Source organism: Lepidothrix coronata, unplaced genomic scaffold (genome assembly GCF_001604755.1).
Source record: "Lepidothrix coronata isolate B3197 unplaced genomic scaffold, Lepidothrix_coronata-1.0 Scaffold16, whole genome shotgun sequence".
Taxonomy (NCBI): Eukaryota; Metazoa; Chordata; class Aves; order Passeriformes; family Pipridae; genus Lepidothrix; species Lepidothrix coronata.
In genome coordinates, this window is record NW_016690196.1 from 1,821,047 (window position 1) to 1,844,288 (window position 23,242).

At 39.6% G+C, this 23,242-nt stretch overlaps 1 protein-coding gene across 1 annotated transcript in view; it reads right to left on the reverse strand.

The window, feature by feature from the left end:
• ADSS (adenylosuccinate synthase) overlaps nt 1-5,801 on the reverse strand; it is a 38,855-nt gene extending 33,054 nt beyond the window's left edge. The window contains exon 1 of the mRNA XM_017806771.1: nt 5,589-5,801. Coding sequence (XP_017662260.1) covers nt 5,589-5,750 — 162 coding nt within the window. The 5' untranslated portion in view covers nt 5,751-5,801. The remainder of the gene's footprint in view (nt 1-5,588) is intronic.
• Between the last annotated feature and the right edge of the window lie 17,441 nt (nt 5,802-23,242).

A 23,242-nucleotide genomic window follows, 5' to 3' on the forward strand; every position in this document is an offset into this window, starting at 1 on the left:
AACTCATGTGACACACCCCAACTAGGCATAGCTTTGCAATTTCTAGGCTATTTGTTCTCATTTCAATACATAGTGTCAAAAACCTATTTTGAACGTGACTGCAAACAATCCCCCTTTCAAAAATGCATAAATAACTAAAAAGAACTAAAAAAAAAATCAAGGTTTTGATAACCAATTCATTCTCTCACATCCCAGATCTTGTGATTAATTTCTTTCGCCCCCCTCCAACCCCAATTAATTAACAGCTAACGAACTCTGCTCTGAATAACATATTCCTGAGTTTCAGTATGAAAAACATCCAGCAGCTAGCCATTTTCTCGTTTAACAAATCCATTCATGTTTGCAAGACCTAAACCTAGTTCAAGGAGCCATTATATCACAGACTTTATGAAGGTGTCTGAAACTTTGGCTAGATGTCACAAATTTTTGAGCATGTAGTACAGGTATTGCTGAATCAGAACAAGATCAAGGGTATAGTCTGAGGCAGCATATGACAGAATAAACACATTATTTTACACATTCACCTGTGGTCTAACAAATAAAACATTAACTTTACTTAAGTCTATTAATCTCAAGAAACTCCATCCATTTTTCTGTAGTGACAGAATTAGCTCTGATGAACTGCTATTGAAAGACAATATTCAGAAAGACTCTTTAGAGCTAGTTTTGACTTCGTTTTATCTCACTTGCAAAACTTTATGTTGTTGTAATGCCTGCATATGTTAGGTAGGCAACAGGAGTCATTATTCAAGTCCAGAATAAAGACCAATCTATCCCAAACAGATAGAAGAGATCAAGTGAGGCAGGCAGATCAGGAACAAGAAAAATGTTCAAAGCACAGATATGTCCAGCGCTACATTGCTTCAGTGCACAAAACCCCACTAGTGTTTGCTACAGTCATAAGAATATTCAAGAAAGGACAACAAAACCAAAAAGTGACTTTGGGAATACTTACAGAGAACACCTTCCAAATGTGTGAGGTAGTACAGTAGAAATAGAAAAAGCATTTGAAATCTTAATTAATAAGCTGCTACAGAGTACTGCATCGTAACCAACCAAACACACACATTAAGCTTCTGTAGTTACAGTAAGATTGAAAGAGCAATAAGAAATCAATAGATCAAGGTGTAATTTGCTCTTCAGTGCTCTTAAGGCTGCCTTTGTTTATGGCACAAACTTTATGAACTGTAAAATCAGATTTCAACTATTATTCTCTTTAAAATAATGCAGACTTTGTGTGATTGTTTACAATAACAAGAGATCACCTGTCAGTGATGCTCTAAAGCAGATCTGTAAAGCATATGACTCACTGATGGAGTAGGCCAAAGAACTCATTTTAGTGACCTCTCTTTTCTCACCAGAGCACATCACTGGCACACTGCCAACCACTACAAGGTCCAAAAGTGTACCCAGCACTGAAAAAAAGAAAGCTCTAGCTAAGCATCACTTACTGAATGCCTGAGCAGCTAAGAAAAAGCACTTATAGCTATAGCTATTGATTCTGCTATTCCTAATTCTGCATGGCTTGCATAGGCTTTAGACTAAAACATTTTTTAAAATGAGAATATTTAGAAAAACAGTGGGCTTGGTGAATGGAAGATAAAAAAATTCCAGTTCAAAATAAAAAGTGGCCATATACAGATTAGTAATATGGAGGTATCAGGCAGCATTGGTGTGAGGACTTCAGTCAGCAGTTGTCAGCTGGTCAATGGTAACTGCTTAACCCCAAGGATCTGCACACTGAAGACTTCTCTAGATCGTGCACTGCAGTTGCCACATATCAAGTGATCAGCAGCAGCATTGCTAAACACACTGTTGTCGGGGCAGGAGGAAGAGGAAAAGGGAGTACAAAGACTTCACACAGTGCAATTCCCATGCATTAGCAGTTCAGGAGTAGGAATTGTGTGACCATACAGCAGGCAGACCACACTGAAACTAGATGAGATTTGGTAAGAAGCTGCAGATCTGTTTAGAAGTAGCAACAAGATGCACAACAGAACTGAAGAAGCAGAAAAATGGGATTCTTTAGCATAGGGAACATGGCATAGAAATGATGTCTGGAGGCTTAGAAATCTTACCTCTGTGAATTATATTCTCTGAATAAATCAGCTCCCTCCAACAGTTAGAATAGGAAGTGAGCAAAAATTTGCTGATGAAATGAATGAATGAGAACAGATTCATGCAGTGCAGACATTACATATTTTGCTGTATAGCATACACTGGTAGATTGGGTGGAGGGGTGGTGTTAATGCAAGAGACACACAGCGTATTTTGGTACTGTATTTGATAAAATTATTATCTAAAATAATTTGCTTGCATTAATTTGCCACTTCCATCATTCCCACAAATGAATAAAACTTGGTAATTAATTTCCCAATTTGGTTGCATTCTGCAACGGTAGGAAGTCCCTTAAACAGAACAAGAAGCTTTTTCCTTTAACTCTCCATTACCCGGGGAATTGACAAAAATACAATGCATACTTTTCAAAACTGCCACGTTTGATGATAGCAAGGCTAGCTGCTTACTAAGAGGAAACAATGTCAACCAAAACACATAAACCCACAATTTCTCTGGCAACTATCTGTGAATCTCAAACCAGCTCTCGTTCTATTTTATTGTCTAGACTACAATTTATGTGATAGCAGGTAAATAGACTTTGTTCTTTAAGCCACTGAAAACAAGATGTAAGTTTAAGGGCAAACGTTTCACCAATGCGTTTGTTTTATCAACAGCATCATTTTACCAGATACCTCCTAGAGGTATCAAGACCAGTTCAACTTTTACAGTAGAAGAACAAGTACGTGTTATGTGGACATGTTTGTTTAAACTGCATCTGAACCCTTGGCGCTAGCAACGTTTTCACAAAACTATCACAGTTGCCAGCTTTAGCAACAACATGTGGCTCCTTGGATGTATTTTAATTTTAGCTTAGCCTCTTCAAACAATTGGATTTGAAAACATAATACTAATTCTGATAAATGCAAAGCTATCTCCTGAAAAGAAAATACCATTCTCTTGCTCTGAGCACAAGACTCCTTTCCACAAACTCTAAATCAAAGATAAAATACTTAGGAGGGTAGTGTTTAAAAGAAGCAAGTACTCATATTGCAACTTATTTCCTGACACATTCAGCTAATTGTGCCTAAGTAAGTACCTGGTTCCAAATGTCACAGCTGGCCAATCAAACAAGTCACTGGAATCATCAGCACACGAGCTATGTAGGAGACAAGAAGGCACGGCCATAGATTTGAGAGTACAACTTCTTGGAATGCCTTTACAGGCATTGTAAAACCAAGCGATAAGTTGCTTCTCATTTCTGGGGCAGGACATTTTTTATGCTTTGCATCTGCCCAGAACAAGGGTCAACCCTAGAGTGTTTCACTGCAAGTATAACCCAAGTTTCTAAGACATCTTAGACCTGCTACAACAACTTCCCTAGTCCTCCAACAGACGTACTAATAAATTTTCCACAAGAACACGCTGGGAATATTTGATGTCATCCACAGGCATTCTAGCAACTCTAGCGTGATGAACAGAAAGAACCATCGTGGAATACGTAAGAGTATAGTGTTGAAATAAGGATCAGAAGCTCCAGTTACAGAAAGCTGATATTAGCAGGGGCCAGACCAAATGGGTTGTGACTTTCCTTTCTGGACTTGTACCACTACAAAAAGCACAAGGGTCACACTCTAATTTACCAGCAGTAACAAAAGCATCACAAATATGCTCACATACATAACAAGATTATGTAATAATATTAAATTATTTAATAATTTAATAATACATTTACTTAATAGCTCAGTACCACTCAAAGAAAATATTCCTATTTTCCCCTCTCGTTCTGAGAAATTGTTCTTTGTGCTTACCCTGTCCTGGGCTCTCCTATTCACCAAGGCCCTCTAAGCCAATGAAGTTCAGTTTTATTTTCTAAAACTGCAGCAAGTAAATCCAACAGAAAATAGTTTCCTGCCACTCTGATGAGTTTAATCAACTTACAGAACTGTTCAAGTGCCAGAGCCAGGGCATGGGAGGAGACTTGGGGAGCACAGCCATCAACAGGAAAGGGAAGAAAGGAGGAAGAAAAACTCCTTACTTCATCAGAAGCAACAAGCTGTTAGAAATGGCAGAACTGGCCAGGAAATTCAAGACTGAGATAACACCATAATTTTTCCCTTTTCTTGATCCTTTACCGAGTGGATTCAAAACAACCAACAAATACATTAAGATATGTGCACACAGAAATTCATGGTTTGCCTCTCTGTCTCTCCTCCAAAACTTCCTAGCATTAAACATACACACTCACCTAGGTGCCCTTCAAGTTTCAAGAACAAAGTCGTAAAGGACGAACTGAGTCACCATGTTCTATGACCCACAAAGCCAGGCAGTCATGCCACAGCACCAAATCAGATTATTTTAAAAAAACATGATCTAAGGGGGAAAAAAAATTTCATTTGTGAAAACATTATTTAAAAATATGTTTGTTTACTTCAAAATTAAATTCTGTGAAGTTCAAGGTATTGATTTGTCAGCTTTGCAAGGACTTGTTTTTGAAAACACCAGTTTATGTGCAGTTCTCATTGGATAACACAAACCTTCAGCGTCTGCACTCTCCGGGGAATGGTATGCTCTTCCAAAATATGTTTATTTAAGACCAAATTTAAATTGTGCATTCAACAAAAGCACATACATAACAATACATACATAACAAGAAGCCTGCACATGTTGTAGGCATTTTATGCTACTGTATCTCTTAACTTTAAGAAAACACCGTGCATGGCTTTAGCTCATTGTGCTGTACTCTACAGCACTACTGAACTAGAGATGTTAAGAAAAACATCTCCTCAGATCTGTGTTGTTTTAATGTAGGCATTTAAGAGTACTGTGCTTGCAGGCTAGACTCGTCTGGTTGTTTGTTTGTTTGTTTTTCTCTTTTGCTGGAATAAGGCCTCTACACAGAGAAAAAAAATTATAAATAAATAAACAAACAGCTAAACATAAGCTTCCACTGACATAACAATCTTGAAAGCAAGGGCAGGCGAGTCCTCTAGCAGCTCGTTTTAGCCGAAGAGCCCGAGTTGTGGCGGACTACAGGGATCCCCCCACGTGCATCCTGCAACTCGCGCTCGGCTCCGCGCAGCTCCCGGCGCTGCGGCCCGGGAGGGTTCCCGCCGACACAGCCGGGAAGGGGATCCTGGCCCCGCGGCGATGCTGCGGGAGCAGCCGAGCGCGGCCCCATCCCGGCGCCCCCCCACAACACGAAGAGTGGGAAGCCTGAGGGGGAGGGAGGACCCGATCCCGGGCGCGTTCCTCCTGCCAGGGGCCAGCTCTGGGCGACGAGGAGGGCGCCTTCCTCCTCCTCCTCCTCCTCCTCCTCCCCCGGCGCCGGGACAAAGAAGGCGTGGGAGGGCTGCGGGGCAGCGGAGCCTTTCCCGGTGAGAGCCCCACAGCCCCCGCCGACTCCGGCCCCGCGCCTCCCCAGTCGCTGGGGGGAGAACCGTGGCGGGCACAAGCGGCCGGCGGGGCCGCCCGCCTCAAGGTGACATCCGCGGCCTCCTCCGAGCCCCCGGCCGCCTCCTCCTCCTCCTCACCTGGCACCTGCAGACGATGTCGGCGTCCTGCGCCAGTAGATCCACCACCTTGCCCTTGCCCTCGTCGCCCCACTGTGCGCCCAGCACGACGGTGACCCTGTTGCCGGGGCGGCGGGCGGCGCACTCGCCGTTGGGGATGGCGGGGCCGCCGTGCTCCGCCATGGCTCGCGCTGCCCGCTCCGGCGCCGCTCCAGGCACATGCGGCAGCGCGCGGCGGCTCCGCTCCCCCCGCCTCCGCCTCCTCCTTCCCCTCCCCGCCGGGCGGGCGGGCGGTGCCGCCGCTCCCGCGTCCAGGTGGTGCCGCCGCCTACTGGCTTGGCCTGCCCCGCTGCTCTCCACCAGCCCGACCCCTGCCCTCAGCCGGAGCTCCCCTCGCACTCCCGTGAAAAACCAGAGCCGCCGCCGCCGCTTCCCCCGGACGCCGTTTTTCTCCTGCCACTCCCTCCGCGCCTCGCGGCCGCGACTACACTACCCAGCGTGCCGCGCGGCCTCCTCCGCGGGGAGGCCCGCAGGGAGGCGAGCGCAGTGCACGCTGGGGCGCGTAGTCCCCTTTCTGCCACCTGCGGCAGGACAGCGCCCCGGCGGCTGCCCCAGGCGGCCCCGCGGCGGCAGAGGCTGAGCCGGGCGGGAGGGAGGGGTCAGGGGCGGCCATGCCAGGGCAGCCGGGACGGGTTAGAGGCGGCGCCCAGCAGGGGTGGAAGGAGGGGGTCGGGGACGCAGATGTTGTGCATGTTCCCCAGAGGTGGCTCCCGTTACCCCTCGGGTTTCAGCTGCCGCGGGACCTGCGGCCCCTGTCGCGGGTGTCAGCCCTGCGTGTGTGTGTGTGCGCAGCGTGTCAGAGCATCGCCCGCGTGGTTAGTGTTGCTGGATTAATGATCACAGGAGTGTAAATTACAGTTTGGGGAGCCAGGGGGTGAATGTAAAAGGCCATTTTCTCCAGAGACACCGGAACATGGCCCCAAGCCTATTCATGAGACCATAGCAGAGAAAAGCTTTCATCATGTGTACTTAGAAGTGGAACTGACGTCTCAGGGGCTGTTTTCATTCTTTCCTACTTCACAGAACCAACAACCCTGGGGGAAGATTTTTTTTTTCTTGGTAAAGTAGCTATTAAAAAGACATAAAAATCTGAATGATGTAATTATTGCTAAGACAGTTATTCAAAGACCTGAGTCACTGAACAGTCAGTCTGCAGCTGTCTGACGGGCTGTAGTGCTTGATTTTAGTTGCTTCTTTGCTCCTTCAGATTTACTCCAGCCAAGAAGTTGGAGATCTATAAAAGACACTGGAGAAAAGTTTAACTGTGTCTTTTAAAGCTAGGGAGACATATAACAGATAATCAAATACAAAGTTGTCAGCATTTTTTTAAACAACTGAAAATATCTAAATCCTGAATGTCAGTGCAAAGAGATGCTATGACCAAGTAGTCAGTTCAGAACAAAAATGTTGAACAATTGCAATGACGGGAGGCAATTGTGTGTATACACAACAAAGAGCGTAGTTTCTTAAAAGTACCTTAAAAGTCCATATTTTGTCTGCTTATCCTAAAAAAAAATATAGAGACATGGTTTCTGTATCACTGCACAGAGCTTGTGGGAGTCACTAAAAGCCACAAGGAGCTGCTGAAATCAGTTTCTCCAGTCTTGTTGACACAATGGCAAACTTTGTTTTACTGCACTCACTTCTGAGGCCATGGATCATCTCACCACTCCCCAAACAATGGTCAAGATTAATGTTTCAGGATATGATTTTTCAGTATAGCTGAATCATATTAACACCTCACCGTTGCCAATACAAATATTCCCTTGGATCTCAAAATAAATTTGAGCCTCTCTTAGTGTCCTAGTAATGTGGTATTATTGTAATGCCACTTTCCAAAGAGTCTCAGGCACAGGAATCCATTGTTCTGCTATTTTTTAGTGTAGAAGAGCTCTAAGATTATGTCTTGATATAGTTTCTTGATAGGGAAGAAAGCTATAAATACTTCACTTCCAGAAAACCTGTAAGTGTTAATCTTAATGAAGATCAAGTTAATCAATACTGACTGGTACTGTCAAGTTCAGAATTTTTCTTTAATATATGGTATTATGTGCGTCCATCACCCACCCTCTTTTCCCTGCAAACTAAATGGAGGCTTTCATTCTAATACTAAAAGATACTAAATACTCTTTACTGACACAACTCACTATCTGTATTTATAATATAGTTCTAAAACATGGTAGCTCTTGACCAAAGCATGAACACAACTGGTGTCTAATGCCCCTTACCAAAAACAGGCATTGCACTTGTGGTTCATTCACTATAGTCAAGAAAACCATCAAGAGCATGCAGTGGTACTGTACTGGGTTTTCCCTCTAACAGGCATGGACTATATTAACTTTTTTTGCTACTTGGGCAAGCTGAATCTGCTCTGTGAGAGGTCAGGTGGGTATTTAGAGGTGGCACAAAATAGCAAGAGTTTATATTCAAGGAATGAAGGAATGTGAATGCCTTTTCTGACATTAGCAAGATGGTATATAGGATTAACTTTGTAAAACTGAACTCATGGTAGAAGCATACACTGATAAAGTTTAGGTTGTATTGTCTTCGGGATTCTTCAATGCTATTGACTGGGTATGAAAAACTAGAGAGTTACAATTATCACAAATTCACTCTAATTTGGGTACATTCAGGCTTTTCATGTGGCTGCATTTCCTGTCTCCCAGTAAATTACAAGAGACTCAGGAATTTTTTTATAAATGCTGAACAGAAGCAGTATGAGACATGCATTTCATTCAGATGTGTCAAAGATATGTGTAGAATTGTTACATCTATATGTTTTCAATTATACTGACAAAGTATCCCACATATTCTGATTGTGCATTTAAAAAATTATGTACAAAGTAGTTTAGAGGAGAATTTGGGTAAGATTTCCAGTAAATCAAAAGTAAGCATGAACAAAGAGAAAATGCTGTAACAAGCCAGAAGGCCAGCTGGACTATTGGCTGATGGGTCGTAGTGGGCTATTTCTTTCTCCTTAATAGTACTTCTTAATTGTGTTGAAGGACTACTGAATGATGTTAATACTTTTTTGATACTGTTTCTCCTACTGTAAGCAATTTCTGAGTTTCAGGAAAAGTATAGATTGAAGAAATAACCGTTGGCAGTGAAAATGTCAGGGCACGTGGTCTATGGTAGGAGTTTTCTGTTAAAATTGGTTCTGCCTGTGACAGTGATGTATTACACAGATATTTTACACTGAGGTCTTATCTGCACTAGAACAGTGGTTGCAGAAAAGTAGCCTGTGGGCCATGGTTAGCTAATCTGCATATGTCCTACAGAACTGTGTTAAACAATAAAATTTTGAAGTTTTTCACTAATCTCATTAAAATATTCAATAAAATGTCAGTTTTACTTTCTGATTATTTACGGCATCTTTAGAGTGTTTTCCTCATTTAATTTGATGTTAAGATGTAGAGTGACTCACAAAAAAATATTAAGGTATTGATAGTGTCATAGTCAAAAGAAGTTTAGGGATCACTGTGCCAGACACGGTTGGCATCTGTAGCACTTCAAACTCTCCAGAATGCTGTCAGCTTAGCTTAGGAGGAAGAGAAATCATTATGCAGTTAGGACATACATAATTTTATTTGGACAGTATGCTAATGTAATTGAACCCTGCTTGTTGCTTGTTATTATTGTTTTTAAATTCATTTTTCCAGTTAAAATTTCCCTTAATTATTTTTGTTACCTTTTTATTATTGTTAATATTCTTTATCATTATAAAAATAAGATTAAGAACATTATAAAGTAATGGTTTTATATGTTGTCACATTATTTGGACACACTAGCAAGTATTTTCAACCTTTTGGTTAGGTGTATCTAGAATATGAAAGAACTTCATTTATTGAATGGGAATTTCCTGATGTATGTACTGCACAAGATAACTGCTGTCTTTACAGAGCAGAAATGAAATGGAGATTTCTGTATGTATGATACTGTAATTTAAATATATATGTTAAATAGCTTATAATACGTTAAATATTAAAATGGACAGATATGTTACAAGTTAGCTTTTATTACAGTGTTCCCCCCTGATTTTCATTGCTTTTTGTGATTTGAGCAGCAGCTTATCCTTCAGGACAGGTGTAAATAAGTTCCCTGTTCCTTGATGTTACATGTTAAGTGTGTACAAAGACACCATGTTCTGTCTCTCTCTTAGTCTCTAACAGCATCAGCCACTGAAAGTTTAATAGAAACTGTGATAGATATTGGGTGATTTTTTTTCAGGACTTTTTAGATTTATGAATTTCTCAGAATATGGCTCTCTCAATCAGAGAGAATGAAGCACTATGTAAGAGAAACAAACAAACAAACAAACAAATCCCTAATGAAGTTATAAATCCTTTTTGTTGTTTTTATTCACTAAAACAGGATGTCAAACATCACACAATATTTAACACAGAAAGATCTTGAATTTACCTTTTTCCTAGATGTGTTTTTTGGTCAGAATAGGTCCTTTATCTAGGTCATTGCAAAAGTGTCAGCTCAAGGCAGGGGAGCACAGTAGCCCCAGTTTACACAGTCTTAATCTGTTTGAAAACAGCACCCTGAGTTCAGAACTTCTTGAAAGTGCAACTAGGGCTGTGGGTGAGAGCTACTGCATCAACAAAAATTCTATTTGGTTGTTAAATACAGGTTAGAATAAAGACTTTTATCTCTGTTAACCTGTAAACCATATACCTAAGCTCTGATAAAGCCTTAATTTCTTTTGCTACTAGGTTTTGGGACATTATAGTATGAGACTAAACTGGTGAATGGGGTGAAGTGTGACCTTAAAGGTGGGTGATCGAGATGTGTCAGCTTTCAGAATGACCCATACCACATTCTCAGAGAGCTCAGGGGCTGGGAAATGCGCCTTGCCAGTTGTCTGTCATAAAGAGACTTGTTTATATACCTGTTGAGAGAGTCATCTTGTAGTTCTTTAGACTGTCATTGATATTGTACAGTAGTTAGGTTGTCTCACATATATGTAAAAAAAACTTGAGCCAAAAGCTTAGTGAATATTTTACATGCTTTTAGGCTCAAGTTTCTCTCACATTCTTCTTTCTTTTTCCTTTTTTTCTTTTTTGTTTTTTTTTTTTCTTTTTTTTTTTTTAATTTGGTCCAGTGTGCTTGTAAATAATGCTATAATCATTCAATCTTAGAGGTGTAGATTATCTGTCACTGAAATGCTGAACTGTAGATGTATGCTCTGTTTAATAAAAATGTGAGTTTTTTCTCAGAGGACTCCAAAGTCCTAAATTTTCAAGATTTAATCTAAATACATTCTCAGAGACCCTTATCTCACATTAACTAGGGTTAAACATTTGTGGTTTGTGTGGTGTTTATTTTTTTAAATTTTAGTTCACCAAAACCAACACTGAACTGTTCATTTGCTGGGCATTAGAGAGCAAAACCACAGGTAAAGTCTAAGGTAAGCTGTGTAAATACATTGTGAGAAAAATAATTGTGTTATTTTCATTGTGTACTCATGATAGTTTGGATGCAGATGTCTCTGATAGCATCCACTGCCTGTAATGAAATGGAGCTCCAGAATTGAATATGCCATTTACAAAATAACCCATCTTTATTGCTAAAGGTTGTGAAGGAAAACTGCCAAGTAAGAACAGTTTAACTAGGGTAGAGGTGGTTTATTGAATCAATGAATCTGAGATTTCTGATAGCCTCAGGGTTTTTATTGTAATATTACATATTTTATACTTATCCCTTTAACATCCAGCTACTGTTTACATCCCATACTTTCTCTGGGGACAAAAGGCCACTGCTTATCATGTACAGCTGCAAAATCCCTCAGCTGTCTTACAGGAGTTTTTGTAATGACCACTGAGTGGTTTCATACCTCTTTCTGTATTTTTTAGTATGATTAAAGCTTAAAAACAGTATGGGACACTGTTAACAGATTTTAATCTTACAGTAAATGAGAGGTAAGAAAACACTAAGCAGACATTGTTGCTATTAAGTAACAGTGAATGTAAGAATGTGAGAAACCTCTCTTAATTTCATGTTTTCTCTTACCAGGTGTGATTGCTGAAACTTATTTCATGAACATCAAAACTAATTGTTGCCTATTTGTTTGTGTTCTCTAACTCTCTGAGTTTCCAAGCATGCTCTTGTGTTTGTAAATAGTCTCACTGAACACAGTGAGAATTGGATTATTCATAAATCAAAGCTCTTTCTACAAGTAATAAAGCATCATATAGATGTGTGTATTGATACAAGTAAAACATAAACCAACAGCACCGGGAAGAACAGTGTATCAAAGCAAAACATACTTTCAATCAGCTTCACAAACGGGTAAGGTTTTTTTCATTGTAAATACTTTTTTTGTAAATATATAATACTAACAGAGATAATATTTAATGATCTATGTGATTAATTAAAAATCTGACCGTTTGGAATTTAGGATTTTTGGATAATGTTGGATATTGTGTATCTATATACGAGTCAAATTGAGAACTCCTTTGTTTGCATATTGAATTAAAATCTATAGAAGGTAAAAAGAGGAGCTTTCTGTACTCTGGTAGAGGTCTAAAAATGAATGTGAATTCAGATGTAGCACTGAACAAAACCACAGCTCGCCATTGCCCAGCGTAAATCAGTGTTTCAAGACAGAATTGCAGAAGGCAGCTCAGGAGCAGTAGATTACAGAGAACAGACAAACTTGGGAGTCAGAGTAGTTGCAGCTAAAAAACATCTGCTCAAACAAATAGGAATTAAAAATAATTGAACAGAGGGTGCCACTTGTGTGGAGGGTGAGAGAATGTTCTTGAAGTGTGCTAAACAGGACAAGAAAAAATGAGTAGTGAAGTGTAGGAGCACGTATTTTAGCACAGCAAGACCTGACAGGAACCCTGGTGGTTGTCTGTCTAGGAAGCCCTACCAGACTTATGATCACCTTATACTCAGAAGCACAAGGAAGAAGGAAAGAAAAAGTCTGATAGTTGCAAGACTACTGGAAAAAGTTCTGTAGATTTTCTGAATAAACCCAGTAGTTTTTAGGTGAAAACAGTAACTTGTATTCTGCTCCTATTATCCATGGAGTCTGACAGTATTTGGCTTGCTTTATTCATTGTGGAGGAAAACATTTATAATGCTGGTCAGGAGTATTTTTAATGGCATGCTTTTGCTTATGAAATATGTATACAAAGTCCTCTTTCTCTAAACATAATAGAAGTAAATAGCAGTAGCTGTATTTTTCGTGGGTTTTGAGTCCCTCTTATAACTCCTGTAAATACAAAGCATCATGTGCTTGTTCTCAAAGTCATGTAACTGTTCAGTTTATTTGTATAGTAGGCTAGTGAGCTCCTTACTTTTTTCTGTCAACCCCATGGTAACTTTCTTGCATGTCTTCTGTTTGATTAGTGTTAATATTGCCTGAGAATGTCTTCCTACATTTACCAGATATTACTGCAGAAAGGAGCACTTAATTGCCTTTTTAAATTTTGTTTTGCTGGAAGGAATGTGCCAACTACAGTTACCAAACTTAAACAAAACATGATTGACAAGAAGGCCTTGATTGACAAGAAGACAGCCTTAATAGCAGCAATCTCTCTCATCCTAGAAGAACTATAGATCAAACTTTTTTTTCTTCTAATTCAGTCACAGTAGTTAAAATTACTTGTGTCTTTTTTTGAAAACTGCAGATTTAGTTTTGTAGTAATATGGATTTTTTGCAGCAAATTTGAAGACAATCTGTAGTTACAGAATCACAGAATAGTTAGAGTTGGAAGAGACCTCTGGAGATCATCCAGTCCAATCGCCCTGCCAAGGCAGGGTCACCTAGAGTAGGTTACACAGGAATCCAGGTGGGTTTTGAGCGTTTCCAAAGATGGAGATTCCACAACCTCCCTGGGCAGCCTGTTCCAGTGCTTGGCCACCCTCAATGTAAAGACATTATTCCTTGTTTTGAGGTAAAATTTCTTGTGTTTTAGTTTATGGCCATTGCTCCTTGTCCTGTCACTGAGCACCACTGAAAAGAGTCTGGCAGCATCCTCTTAGCTCCTGCCTTTGAGATATTTTTACGTAGCGATGAGGTTTCCTCTCAGTCTGCTCTTCTCTAGACTAAATAGGAGCAGCTCCCACAGTCTCTCCTCACAAGAGAGATGCTCCAGACCTCTAATCATCTTTGTGGCCCTCCAGTTGACCCTCTCCAGTTAGTCCTTGTCTTTCTTGTACTGAGGAGCCCAGAACTGGACCCAGTACTCCCGATGTGGCCTCACTAGGGCCGAGTAGAGGGGCAGGATCACCTCCCTCAACCTGCTGGTCACAGTCCTCCCGATGCACCCCAGGATACCATTGGCCCTCCTGCAAGGGCACACTGCTGGCTCATGGTCAACTTGTCATACACCAGGACTCCAAGGTTCTTCTGCATAGAGCTGCTCCCTAGTAGGTCAGCCCCCATCCTGTACTGGTACTTGAGGTTATTCCTGCCCCCCCCAACTGCAGGACCCTGCACTTGCCTTGTTGAACCTCATCAGGTTTCTCTCTGCCCAACTCTCCAGCCTGTCACGGTCCCGCTGAATGGCAGCACATCCTGCAGGTCTGTCAGTGACTACCCTGAGTTTCATATCATCAGCAAACTGGCTGAGGGTGCAGGTCATTGATAAACAAGGGTTTCAGAGTTTATAAGACTGTAAGAGTTATAAGACACTTATAAGTGTTTATCAAACTGGAGCCAGTAGTGATCCCTGGGAAATGCCACTGACTACAAGCCTCTATCTGGATTCTACTCCACTGACCATGACCCTCTGAACTGTGCCACAGCTCTTTAACATTTTACTTGAATGGTGATTAAAACACGCTTCATATTTTAACTCTGATCACTGTCTACAGCTTCTTTTTTCTGCTTTAACTGATGGATCAATTCTTGACCTCCTTGCAAGGCAGTGGATGTTTTAGTGTTGACCTCATCAGATTTAACATTTCATCCAGGATGTTTAATGGGGTTTGATTTCATGCAAACCTAATTCTATTGTATTTCTCACATCCAAGATACAAGTCTCCCTGTCTTTCCCTCACCCGTGGACGTTGCCCACACCAGCTGCAGCAAGATTGCAGAAGACTTGGAGGCCCTAATTTTAACACAAGAAGCACTTTGCTCTCTGTCATGTCATTACAGAGAGGGATGTGTCTCCTTTATTGGAGAAGGGAGTCTTCTCCTCATATAGGGCACAACACAGAGTCTCCATTGTGCACTCTGATACAACAGATGTACTTCCTTGCAAGCTGATCTTTTTAATCTGATAACTTTAAAGAAGTAGTCACGCTTTCTTTAAGTAGTACATATTTTTGGTCAGAGAGAAATTATAAAAGAAGCCTATGATAGATGCTTAGAGTATGTTTTATAATGAGAAACATCAGCAAATATGGACCTCTCTTTAAATATTAAAATATTTATGCAGTGGAACAACCAAAGCCTGTATGTTAAAAACATTGTTTTAGGCAGTGTATACATATCTCATACAAGCAGATTGATTTAAATTGTGTCAAATACTTTTATTCAATAGGAAGCTTTTTAATGATAATTTAAAGTCATACATAATTTAGTATTTTTCTAGAACAGATCCACTCTCTATCAGTGAAAGCAAGGTAAATTTAAATCTGAATGTGTTCTTTGGCCTTATATCTTAATTTAGCTCCTCCATTTTTTTTATTTTTATGGAAAACAATTTTGACACAAACTCAGGCTGATTATGGGAGACTTTGGCAGACAAACCTATTATTAATTTCTTTGAATTTCTGTACTTGTTTGAAATTTTTAAAATGTGTGTGGCATACAATGATTTTGATTAAACATTCCATTGGTACAGTAAACTAATATCGTTTTGCTTATAAAATTCCTTATTTTATAGCATCTGCCAAATTTAATATAAAGAGATGATAACATACATTCTTTTCTACCTCACCCCCTCTTTGAGAGAGTGTGATCGTGTGGGGAAATATGAAAGCTTTAAATAATTTTAAAAAGTGCCCTTGCTAACAAACTGAATTCATAAGTAGTTTGCAGTCTGCTAAAAATGATTGAACTTCACAGCTGTGGAGGCAAGCCTTATATTTTCCCTGTGCAAGTTCTTCTACTCAGCCACCTCTGAGCAAGCAGCTGTATGATTACTCAGCTTGCCCTATTCTAAGGATGGATTGCAAGTCTTGGCATTTTGATTTGAGTAGATGAATAGGAAACTGCAGGGTGCAAACTGTAGGATGTAAACTTGCAGCGTGTCAGCTGTTTTATGATAATTGCCTCTGTGCACATCCTTACACTGCTGTACTTTGTGGTAAATGTGGTGAGTCTATCTCACTGAATGTTTATTCCTCTTGCACGTACCCTGAGATGGAAATATCAGGTATTTGTCTTCCTGACTGAAACAGCAGTATGTCAGCGATGTGCCAGTCATGGAAGCATACATGATGCATGTTGAAATAACAGCTTTGTAACATTTCCTTGACAAAAAATTCAACAGTGACTAACCTCTCCTCCCCTGCTGCAGCAGAACAAGCTGTATATAGCTGCATGGCCCACAAGAATGGAGAAAGACTGAGGAAGGACTTCTGAGAGAAGTGTGATGTCATCAGAGGATAAAAAGTCCTTCTGCATAAATTCTTACTCTTTCCTCCTTTATTTTCTGAGACAGAAGGTGCTGCTTCCCTCAGAGAATCACAGAATCTCAGAATGGGTCAGGCTGGAAGGGACCACAGGGGGCCATATGGTTCCAACCTCCCTGCTCAAGCAGGGTCATCCTAGAGCACATGGCACAGGATTGTGTCCAGAAGGTATCTCTAGTCAGGGAGACTCCACAACCTCTCTGGACAGTCTGTTCCAGTGCACGGTCACCTGCACAGTAAAAAAGTTCTTCCTTATGTTCAGGTGGAACTTCCTGTGCATCAGTTTCTGCCTGTTGCCTCTTGTCCTATTGCTTGGCACCACTGAGCAGAACCTGGCTCTTGGCACCCTCCCACCAGATACTTACAGACATTGAGGTTCCCCCTCAGTCTTCTCTTCTCAAGGCTGAACAGGCCCAGCTTCCTCAGCCTTTCCTCATAAGAGAGATAATCCAGTCCCTTAATCATCTTTGTTACCCTCTGCTGGACCCACTCCAGGAGCTCCATGTCTCTCTTGTACTGGGAAGCACAGAACTGGACACAGTACTCCAGGTGCAGCCTTACGAGGGCTGAGTAGAGGGGCTGGATCACCTCCCTCAACCTGCTGGTAATGCTCTTCTTAATGCACCCCAGGATAACATTGGCCTTGTTGGCCACCAGGGCACACTGCTGGCTCAGGGACAGCTTGTTGTCCACCGGGATCCTCAGGTCCTTCTCTGCAGAGCTGCTTTCCAGCAGGTCAGCACCCAGCCTGTACTGGTGCATGGGGTTATTCTTCCCCAGGTGCAGGACCCTGCATTTGCCTTTGTTGAATTTCAGAAGGTTCCTCTCTGCCCATATTTCCAACCTGTCAGGGTCCTTCTGGAGGGCTGCACAGCACTCTGGGGTATCAGCCACTCCTCCCAGCTCTATCAGCAAATTCACAGAGGAGACACTTTGTCTCTTCATCCAAGACACTGATGAATAAGGTATACAATACTGGGCCCAGTACTGAACCTTGGGAGACACCACTAGTGACAGGCCTCCAACTAGACCCTTTGCCACTGATTTTGATCCTCTGGGATCTGCCATTCAGCCAGTTCTCAATCCACCTCACTGTCCACTCATTCAGTCCACACTTCCTGAGTTTGCCCATGAGGATGTTGTGAGAGACTGTGTTTAAAGCCTTGATGAAGCTGAGGTAGAGAATATCCTCTTCTTTCCCCTCATCCATCCAGGTAGTTGTTTCATTGTAGAAGGTAATAAGGTTGGTCAAGCATGATTTACCTTTAGTGAATCCATGCTGACTACTCCCGGTCACCTTCTTGTCATCCCTATGGATAGAAGTTGTGTCTAGAATGGGGTGCTCCATCACCTTTCCAGGGATGAGGTGACTGAGTCAGTTGTCGTTGCCTGTTCAAATCAAAAAGAAATAAAGAGTACAAGAGTAGCTTGCAGCACTTGCATTACCTAATTCAATATTGTTACACTATCTTATCTGTACATTATCTTGTCACAAGGGGAAATACTATCACAGTGATAAATTAGTATTTCTTTAAAAACTATCAATTTGTGTCTCTTGTTAGAAGTTAATTTTGTGGCTATATGATCCTGAAAGTGCACATGCTTCCAAACTGATCACACTGCAATTATTCCATCACAAGTATGTTGAAATGATGCCACTTAAGAAATAAATGCATGTCTCGTGAAAATTTACCAGTTGAAAGTGAAAATGTCTTATTGAAATATACTGCCTGTGTACATCTTTACTTATTTTTCTTTTACTGTGTTAGGAAAAATAAATTTGCAGGGGTTTCTTTTCTGTTAATACTGCAGTAATAACACAGGTATAATGAGTGAGGTGAAGCCTATTATCTATTTCATAGGGATAGAATAATTAGTAAGTTTTAGTGATTCAGTATGACAGTCAAACAGAAGTCTCTCCTCAGATTTACTCATGCACCTGCATGGCAAACTGCTGGAAAAACGTTTAAGCAAAAACATTGTGGAAGTCATGATATGTGATAAACGGGGATGTCAATTTGGTTGTTTAATTTAGACCTAAAATGTGACAATCTGTTGTACAAACTGATCTATAGAGATTGATCTCTGGACTGAATGGATTGAAGAGATTATCCCCCATGGATTAGTTGTAGGGATTAATATCTACAATAAATTTTGTTAGGAATGGGTTTCTGACCTAAACAGTTGGCAGAAAGTAACTAATCTTTGGCACAGTATCTGTCACAAGGTATGCATTCATGCCACAACAATTGATTTTAATTTTTTCTTTATTCTTAAGGTGCCATAATTTTATATTTTTGGGTTTTTGGGGGTTTTTTTTTTAACCTTTGTTACTATCTCAAAAAAAAATATTAATAGTATTTTGAAGTCATTTTTGTTGCCTTTACTAGATGTTAGGAAAGTGCTTTTGTTTTTTGTCTGCTGCTGTGTAAAGAATGCAGCGAAAACTGAACTTGGCTGTGAGTGTTGGGTATTCTGAAATTATTAGATTGAGTAAATATGATTTCAATAGTATGTCATTGTTTGAAAATTTATTTTATAATATCAAAGCTGATTCCAACTTAAGAATTTTAAAAAAGAAATGTAATATACTGCCTTAAGATAGCTGGACAAAAATATAATTAATAATAACCTTTATTTTAATATATTAAGAGTTCTGAGATACTCTGCAGGCTGTTTTGGAACTTGAGACAGGAACCTGTTGTTCATACCTATTTGACAAAACAAAAAGTACAGTACTCATGAGCCATTTTTCCTTTTCTTTGAAGACAGGTTCAAGACAGCAGATGACAAGCTGTCATCTACACGTTTAGCTGCCTTTTCACCACAGTACTTAAACTAAAGTTGGCCTTTCTGTCAGTCCTAAAAAAACTCATTGCATGTAATTGCTCCACTTCCTTTATATAGAAGCTCATGGAGTAGAAAGCAAGATAAAAAATCACCACATTTTTTTTACTGTAATGAATGGTCTTTAAATCTTAATTGACAAGTTCTAGGTATGAGCTGAATGTTCAATATATCCTCCCATTCAGGTGTGCCATTCCTAGTGTTCAGGACCAGTGTGAGATATTACGTCAAACACCTCATCCTCATTTAGAAAAACATCTTGGATATACACTTTTCTTCACCCCTCCCTAGACTTCTAAGTGAGAGTTGCACAGTTTCAATTTAAGTGCTGATATTTCAGGCACAATTTCAAAAAAGAAGTAAGATATCTCAGGTAGAACATCATTCAGGTTCATTTAAACTGATCCCAGTGTCTCTGCTAGCTTGTTTTGTATAAAGTTCAGGTATTTGTGCAAAGTATCACATCTTAAACAATTTCTTTTGTCTATTGCTGAAGGCTTCAGTATTTTCTGTGAATCCACAGTTAATTATACCCTTGATGAGCAGTAGAAGGGCAATGGCAGTAGTAATATGGTTCTAAACATATGTGATAAAATAATACCCAAAGTTTTAATCCTTTAAATGCTCGCTTATATTACAATCATGTTTTGACTGGGAGTTTGCATATTCTCTATAGGACATAGGATAGCAAGGAAGTGGTTGGTAGGTGAGGGAAAAACAAAAGGGATCTTGGAGTCTTCTCATACTGCAGCATCCACCATGAGGTGATATTCACAGGAGCTTTTTTCTTAAGAGCAGCATAGGATTCCAAAGGATGAATGAGTTTCTTTTCACAAGCAACTATGATTAATAAATACTAGAACTAATATAAGAACTCTTATACTGTTAGTTGCTCTACTTTTATCACTGCTTACGGTATTTTAGTGCAATGACTTCCTTTCCAAGAGTATGTACTAGTCACCATATTTTGCAGCATGCCATGAAAACACAACAGGTCAGCAGTGACAAAAATTCAGTTTTTATTTGATTGTGATTTTATCAGAAAATAGAACAAACCAATAACCAACAGGGATGTGAACATACCAGGAGTTATGTGTAGCAAAGGTATTTGATACAAATTATGCTATCTGTAGGTCTCCAGTGAAGCTAATCCAACTCCATCAGAGTTAATTTTTGTCATAGAGTAGTGACAGTGACTCTGGTTTTACATTTTACAAGGGGTTCTCAACTGCAGATGTTTCCTGCAGCATATTCGCCATCTGACCCTTACCCATTTTATACAGTCTCTTAATGCCAATTATAAAAACTTCACTACTATTTTGTGACTTCACCTTCTTTTTATTAAAGAGTTTAGCCTCACCATGTAATTAGTACTATGTATTATACTGCAAGAAATGGGTATGGCTTTTAAATGGAGTAAATAGTGCTGTTTATGCAGGTTTGGTTTCCTCTCCATCGGCCACTATCTATTGTACCTTTCTATTTTATCACTAGATGGCAACATAGCAACACTCCATATCAAAAGTTACTATAACCAGAGATGGGCTTTTTCTATCCCATTTTTCACAGCAGAGCTTAAATAATTCACCCCACCCCTTGAAATGGGAACATATGCATTCTGGCAATTTCAGTAAATTGCTTCTTAACGGTGTGAGTTCTAGTATTACTTACTAACTGATGCTCTTTTAGGCAGCTGAAGTGCAGAATAATCAAGTAAAGAGAAAATAAAATTGCTTTATTTACAAAGTCTTTTTTTTCTACCAAATGAGGAAGAGAGTCCACTGATTCATCTAAATCACCTCACACATGCTTGATTATTTTGTGGAAACACCTTTTATTGAAGCTAGTGGCACTTAGGCTCACATCTACAATAGCAGAATTTGCATAATTTTTGACTTTTCAAATATTTCATTTATTAAGATAAGTCTGGAAGTTAATATATCTGTTAATAGAAACGGCAGAAGTGAGTTTGGGGTGAAACAACTCGTTTCAATAATCATATGCAAGAGACATCTTACCATCCCTCTTGAGAGCACTGAGCCCATAGATTAATTCAAATTCTAGCAGACTGGACAGGATGATTATCACTAGAAAAGGTATGAAAACTGAAATTTCAAGCTTGATTTCTCTGGAAATATATTTTCCAGTGAAATGAGAGAAAAAGAAACAAAACCAATCAACTGAGCTACCAGCTTATTTTGCTTTTGGAACCTTAAACAGACTAAACAGTTTTGCTTCAATACATCAAAATAGAGTAGGGCTGACAGAAACTTAAAAATCAAACAATTCATCTCAGTATTAAGCTTTCTAGTTTTGGCCTCTGGAGTAAACGTGATGCAGGATAGAACCTAGTCCTACTCTGACAAACTTTTCTGAGTTTTGAGTTCTCTGAGAAAGCTGAGTTTCAGAAAAGACTTAAGAAGCTGAAGAGCCTCTCACTGTTTACCAAGGTGGCAACATCCAAGAACAAGATACCTTTTTCTGTGTCGTGTTCTCCCTTTCTATCCCGAGCCAAAGCTTAATCTAATTTTTGTTACTGGTATAAAGTAGTTTCCTTAATATAGTCTCATGCAGCTGTAACTGAGAATAAAATTAGATCTTGATGTGCTAACTGGGGCCCTGACCCAGAGGAGCAGTTAAGCATACACTTATGTTTTACAACAGCACGTTTGGTTATAAAATTTTGGAACTTCCTATACATATGATAGATTCAAAACTTAGACAGAAATAAAAGTACCCCCAGATGCTTTGACCCAAGGGCTAAATAACAATGTAACTGCTGTGACCTAAGAAAAAATGGAATCATATTTTTAATAAATGGTACTTTTTATAAGTCATAAGCTAATAGTTTTTTTTTTAACTTTGAGTAGAACACAAGCTTCCTGAAAGTGAAATAACTGGAATACAATCAAGATACTGGTGTTCATCTGTCTATCCAGTGCAGGTAGGCCATCTGTACTTCTCATTTGACACTTAAGATGTGGATGGTCTTCATTGAATATCTGGATAAACCTATTTTAGATCTACTTTTCATTGATGTAATGCTGGTTTGGGAATTAAAAATGACCAGACAGCAACAAGTTTATTTAAAGAACATTTTGACATAAGGTCATCGTGCTGTCTGTTGTTCTCACTGCATGAGCTCATGCAGCCATATGAAATCATTTTTAGGATCACAGATTAAATTTGTAAATGCATTTCAGTGAAGCACTCCTAATTACATTAGCTGCAAATGTATCCCAAACCATCTTGATTTCTTAATGTACATCCTTGATATAAACTTTAAGAGAAGTTACTATTCACCTAATCATTGTGTCAATTTTTAACAGAGTGGAAAAAAAGTATTTGGTAGCATGGACATCTTCTTGGATATTTTGAAACATTTAATAAAATAGGAGATACAGCAAACTTAGTGAAGTTCTTCAATTTTCCACGCTGCTTCTTTATCTATAGAGGCTGCTATCTATGACTCAGTCCCGTCTGAATTTATGTTGCTACTGATCTGCAGAAGCTGCAGCTCCTCCAGATTTTTTTTTCTGGCTGTTTATAATGAAGACAGACAATTTTGGGGCTTAAGAAATTTTTACTTACCCGTTCCTTGCAGATCTGTTTTGGGTATGACATGCATAAATACAGAATTATCATCTGGGCTGCTGTGGGATGATGTGAGCATTTTCTACACTTACAAAAACAACACAGCTAATGGATATTTTCAAGTATTTAGATCAAAACCTTCTCCATCAGAAATGTTTCATGGGATCACTATTCATCAGATTAAGTATATAATATTTTAAGTACTTATTATTTTTTTCTTAAGTGATAAAGTAATAGAAATTTCAGGTAGGAGATCACTGAAGCTACCTTTTTATAAATGACAGCAGCAGAATAACACTCATTTCATTGGTGTGTTAAGACTGAAAATTATTACTTTTAGATGAACAGATACCATGAAGAGAGTTCGCAAACTAGAGTTATGTATTCTTCAGATATTGTAAACTTGCATTTGTATCAGTATGATTCTAATAAGAAAATTATGGTTTTCAGGGTCAGCAGTTGTTACAGGAAGATAATTTTTTTTCTCAAATTCCATTTTACTAGAAATTTAATGGTATGATAGCTTTGATTTTTCTCAAGTGGAGGTGACTAAAATGGAATGACAACTT